A 5,493-nucleotide genomic window follows, 5' to 3' on the forward strand; every position below is an offset into this window, starting at 1 on the left:
GGGGCCCGGCTCCGTGGGGTCTCCTTGGAAAGGGGCTCCCGGGAGGGCTTAGGAGGAGGCGACTGAGGACCCCCGAGAATGCATCGTTCAAGGCTTGTCTTTGCCGCTAAGAAGTCAGTAACGTTACTGGGCCTTTACTATCTAAACGGCTCCATTGCCTCGGCTAGTTTTCATAGTAGCCCTGTGCGTAGGTATCATAATTATGCCCTTTTGACATATTAGGCAACTGAGGAAAGGATCACACAGCTAGAGCAAGCCAGGCCTGAAATCCGGAGTCCATCCCAGAGGCCACATCGTGGAGCTAGCTATGTTTTGTCCATGGAATGAAGACGCGTCAATATAAAAACAAATAGTCGTTATCAAGCACTAAACACCGCTTCTGTGCTTAGTCTATTACTTTTTATCCTCACATACTTTCGGTTTTTTTGAGGGGGGGTCTCGCTGTCACCCAGGCTGGAGTACAGTGGCATGATCACAGCTCAGGGCAGCCTCGACCTCCTGGGCTCAAGCTAGCCTCCTTCCTCAGCCTCCTGAGCAGCTGGGACTACAGATGCAGGCCAGCTTTCCATACTTACACTTTTTTTTTTGAGTTGGAATCTCTCTGTTGCCCAGTCTGGAGTGCAAGTGCAGTCTTGGCCTGCCGGGCTCAAGCGATCCTTCAGCCTCAGCCTTCCAAGTACCTGGAACTCCAGACATGTGCCACCACCCCTGGCTAATTTTTTGATTTATTGTAGAGACAAGGTCTCACCAAGTTGTCCAGGCTGGTCTCGAACCCCTGGACTCAGGCAATTCTCTCACCCTCCCAAAGTGCTGGGACCACAGATGTGAGCCACTGCACCTGGCTCCTCACATGCCCTTTTGGTTTTTGTTGTTGTTGTTGTTTTTAACAGGAAGCAAGATTTATTAGTGGAGATGAAAAGCCAGCAGAGTGAAAGTCTTCATGAGTGCAGGGCCCGCCATTTGTCCAGGCAGCCGCGATTGGGAATGTATTTGACCCTACAGCCATCTGGAATGAGCTGGTTCTCAGCCACTAAGTCTTCAAATTCATCTGTGTTAAACTTGCTGAAGCCCCACTTCTTTGAGATGATATGGATCTTCTGGCAGCCAGGGAACTTGAACTTGGCCCTGTGTAGGGCCTCAATCACATGCTCCTTGTTCTGCAGCTTGGTACGGGTTGACATGATGACTTGGCCAGTGTGCACCCTGGCCACAGTGCGCTGGGGCTTCCCAAAGGCACCTCGCGTTCCTGTCTGGAGCCTACGCTGGGGATGAGGCAAGGTCGGACATGAACACGCGCCCCAAAGGGCAGTCGCCGAGGTCCCTTAGAGCAACCTACACAAGAAACAGGCTGTGGACACTACCCAGGAAGCTGCTGTTGGCAGATCACATGTCCTCTTTTTTTCTGAGTTGGAGTCTCACTCTGTCACCCAGACTGGAGGGCAGTGGCACGCTCCCAGCCACCGCAGCCTCGCCCTGCTGGGCTCCGGCGATGCTTTTTGCCTCAGCCTTCCTAGTAGCCAGAACTACAGCCACGGAGCCCAGCCCACATGCCCTTTTAAAAAGTAGGTACTGGGCCGGGCGCGGTGGCTCAGCCTGTAATCCCGTGCTTTGGGAGGCTGAGGTGAGTGGATGGCCTGAGCCCACGGGTTCGAGACCCGCCTGGGCAGCGAGACCTCATCTCGAATAAATCAAAAAATCAGCCGGGTGTGGTAGCGCATGCCTATAATTCCGGCTACTTGGAAGGCTGAGGCGGAAGGATCGCCGGAGCCCAGCAGGTCAACGCTGCGGTGGCCGGGAGCGGCCACTACACTCCAGTCTGGGTGACAGAGTGAGACTCCAACTCAAAAAAGAGAAAAAAAGAAATAAAATGAAAATAAATAAAAGTAGGTACTACTGCGACAGATTTTTGAGAGGGCACCTGTGTGTCTCCAGCCCTTCTTCTCTCCTGAGCCCTAGACCTTCCCCCCTGCTGCTCCCTGACAACCCCACGGGGTTGCCTAACAGGCAGGCTTCCAAGAACCCCTTCCCCTCTGCCCACCCCTCCGCGTCTCAGGCAGAGCTGGGGCGAGCTGGGCCCCTCTCACACTGCGCACCCAACCCCTCAGCACATCCTGTGTTCCACCTTTCAAGTGTAGCAAGAGCCTGGCTGTGTGTGCACTCCTGCAGTCCTCCCTCACTGAGGCAGGAGGATCGCTGGAGCCCAGGAGATGGAGACCCGCCTAGACAACATAGTGGAACCCTATTTTTGCAAAAACTTCTTAAAAATTGAACGGGCGCAGTGGCACACCTGTAATCCCAGGTATCCGGGAGGCTGAGGCAGGAGGATCGTTTGAACCCAGGAGTTTGAGGCTAAAGTGAGCTGCGATCATGCCACTGCACTGCAGCTTGGGTGACAGAACAAAACCTTGTCTCTAAAAAATATATTTTTTTCCTTTCTTTTTTTATTATTATTTTTTAGAATGTTGACAGTTTTCCCTCTCACACTTAGACCTATGATCTCTTTTGAGCTAATTTTTTTTTTTTTTTTTGAGTAGAAGTCTCACTGTGTTACTCAGGCTGGAGTGTAGTTGCACACACATAGACACCACAACCTTGACCTGCTGGGCTCAGGCAATCCTTCTGCCACAGCCTTCCAGTTCCAAGTAGTTGGAACCACAGGTGTGCACCACCACACCCAGCTAATTTTTTTATTTCTTGTAGAGATGAAGTCGCGCCAAGTTGGCCAGGCTGGTCTCAAACCCGTGGGCTCAGGCAATCCTCTCAGCTTGGCCTCTCAAATTGCTGGGATTATAGGCGTGAGCCACCTCACCTGGCCAGTTTTTTCTTTTTTGTAGAGACAAGGGTCTTGCTATGTCACCCAGTCTGGTCTCGAACTCCTGGACTCAAACAATCCTATTTATTCAGCCTCCCAAAGTACTGGGATTACAGGCGTGAGCGACTGCACCCAGTATTTTTCATGTTTTTATACCATGGTATTTATACATGGTATTATTTTTGTCCATTTCAAATACCAGATCGGCATTGCTGGTAGATAGATATAGAATTAACTTAGAATTCACAGGACCTGGTGGCACATGCATGTAGCCCCCTCTACTCAGGCTGAGGTGGAAGAATTGCTTGAGGACAGGAGTTGGAGGCTACAGTATGCCAGGAGTGCACCTGTGAATAGCCACTGCACACCAGCCTGAGCAGCACAGCAAGACCCATCTCTTAAAAACAACAAAAAAGCCGGGCTCAGTGGTTCAGTCTGTAATCCCAGCACTTTGGGAGGCTGAGGTGAGTGGATCGCCTGAGCCCACGGGTTCGAGACCCACCCGGGCAACTTGGCGAGACCTCGTCTCTACAATAAATCAAAAAATCAGCCGGGCATGGTAGCGCACGCCTGTAACTCCGGCTACTTGGAAGGCTGAGGTGGAAGGATCGCCAGAGCCCAGCAGGTCGACGCTGGGGTGGCCGTGAGCATGCCACTGCACTCCAGCCTGGGTGACAGAGTGAGACTCCAATTCAAATAAATAAATAAAAGCAGCCAAAAAAGAATGTTCTTTCCACCTCACTCTGTTCAGCCTGAAGAATATGTCTTGCATCTGGGCCTGCAGACGCCCAAGCCCCAGCCGTGCTGAACAGTTCTGCTCTCCTCAGCGCTCTGCCAGGAACACTCTGCTCTTCAAAGGGCATGCTGACCCACGAACCCTGCTTTAGGCCCCAGTTCAGATCCCTGCCCTTGGGAAGCCCCTCACTGACCGGCCACATGCAGTGTTGTCCAGCTAAGATGTCCGTCCCTCTTCTAGGCAAGGGTCCTGAGGGCAGGGACAGATGACCGTATCTTCAGTGCCCGACTCAGTGCTTTCGTGTAAAGGAAGAACACGGTAAATAGTCATGGTTGAGGCCGGGTGTGGTAGCTCACGCCTGTCATTCTGGCACTTTGGGAGGCAGAGCAAGAGGATGGCCTAAGCCCAGGGGTTCGAGACCAGCCTACGCAACTTGGCCAGACCTAGTCTCTACGATAAATCAAAAAATTAGCCAGGTGGGGCGGCCCACACCTGTAGTTCCAGCTACCTGGATGGAGGAGGTGGAAGGATCACCCGCGTCCAGCAGGTTGAGGCCGCGGTGGCCGTGAATGTGCTACTGCACCAGCCTGGGCAACAGAGTGAGACTCCTATCAAAAAGAAAGTCAAGCTTGGCTGAATGAAGGTGGATGGGTGCCACTTATTCACCCAGCCACTCACTCAAACACCACAGTAGAGCTGGACCCGGGGAGCCCGAGGGTGGGAGAAGGACTCTCGAGGTGACACTGAAGCGCCAAGCATAAGTGGGGCTTGGGGAGGCCGAGGAGGAGGGGTCCCCCAGAGAGGCATGGTCCCGATGGAAATGCGTCAGCACCCGCCCTCCTGAAGCCTTCGGGTCCGTCCGCATGGGCGGTGCACTGTCAGCCTCTGGGCCTGCACTTCCTCCCTCTCCCAGATGCTCAGCTGTGGCCTGGGTCATGTGTCTGTCTCTGACTGCACTGGAAGCCAGATGTCGCTGACCTCTGCCATAAATTTGCCGTGTAACCCAGGCAAGTTATTTCCCGTCCTCGGACGCCGCTTCCTCTTCTGCCAAGTGAAGCGCCTCTCAGGGCTGTTCTGGAGGGCACATGTAGCAAAGCAGTTGGGGTTGCGTACATTGCCTTAGAGCAGATCTGGGTTACAGTTCCAACTACTGGTTGTGTGACCTTGGCCAAGTTTTACTCATTCATTCACTTGGTAATTACTTCAATTAGTGCTGGCTGTCTTCCATATACCAGGCACTCAGACAGCCATGGGAGAAAAAAGACAACCTTCCTGCTTGGGGAGCTCACGTTCTGTTTTGTTTTTAAATCAGGGTCTCGCTCTGTCACCCAGGCTGGAGTACAGTGGCATGCTCCCGGCCACCACAGCCTCGACCTGCTGGGCTCCGGCGATCCTTCCGCCTCCGCCTTCCAAGCACCTGAAACCACAGGTGTGCACCACCATGCCTGGCTAATTTTTTAGAAAATTTATCATAGAGATGAGGTCTCACCAAGTTGCCCAGACCGGTCTCGAACCTCTGGGCTCTGGCAATCTTTTCACCTCCACCCCCCAAAGTGCTGAGATTATAGGCCTGAGTCATTGCACCCGGCCTTATTTTATTTTATTTCACTTTATTTTATTTTATTTATTTATTTTTTGAGTCAGAGTCTCACTCTATCACCAGGCTGGAGTGCAGTGGCCACCGCAGCCTTGACCTGGACTCAAGCAATCCTTCTGTCTCAGCCTTCCAAGTAGCGGAACTACAGACTTGTGCCACCACACCCAGCTAATTTTTTTATTTATTGTAGAGACAAGATCTCGCCAAGTTGCCAAGGCTGTTTTCGAACCACTGGGTTCAGGCCATCCTCTTACCTTGGCCTCCCAAAGTATTGGGATTACAGGTGTGAACCACCATACCCAGCCTTCTATTTTTTTTTTTTTTCCTTTTTTGAGTTGGAGTCTCACT

At 52.3% G+C, this 5,493-nt stretch overlaps 1 protein-coding gene across 1 annotated transcript; it reads right to left on the bottom strand.

The window, feature by feature from the left end:
- Positions 1 to 938: 938 nt before the first annotated feature.
- LOC103269535 (60S ribosomal protein L10-like) lies at positions 939 to 4,413 on the bottom strand. Its single transcript, XM_021717100.1, has 3 exons — positions 4,227 to 4,413; positions 3,682 to 3,797; positions 939 to 1,262 (listed from the first exon to the last, which is right to left on the bottom strand). The coding sequence occupies exons 1-3, from the start codon at positions 4,411 to 4,413 to the stop codon at positions 939 to 941; spliced, it is 627 nt and encodes a 208-aa protein (XP_021572775.1).
- Between the last annotated feature and the right edge of the window lie 1,080 nt (positions 4,414 to 5,493).

The sequence above is a fragment of the Carlito syrichta genome, unplaced genomic scaffold (genome assembly GCF_000164805.1).
Source record: "Carlito syrichta isolate Samal-C Ts95f unplaced genomic scaffold, Tarsius_syrichta-2.0.1 Scaffold309286, whole genome shotgun sequence".
Taxonomy (NCBI): Eukaryota; Metazoa; Chordata; class Mammalia; order Primates; family Tarsiidae; genus Carlito; species Carlito syrichta.

What these genes read in the sequence shown, in the direction of transcription:
- LOC103269535 (XM_021717100.1), bottom strand. Translation starts at nt 4,413, where the DNA reads ATGCGGACGGACCCGAAGGCTTCAGGAGGGCGGGTGCTGACGCATTTC. An exon ending in AGCTCTACTGTGGTGTTTGA is followed by an intron (nt 3,798 to 4,226) that starts GTGAGTGGCTGG and finishes CCCTGCCCTCAG; the next exon opens with GACCCTTGCCTAGAAGAGGG. An exon ending in GCCTAAAGCAGGGTTCGTGG is followed by an intron (nt 1,263 to 3,681) that starts GTCAGCATGCCC and finishes CCTCATCCCCAG; the next exon opens with CGTAGGCTCCAGACAGGAAC.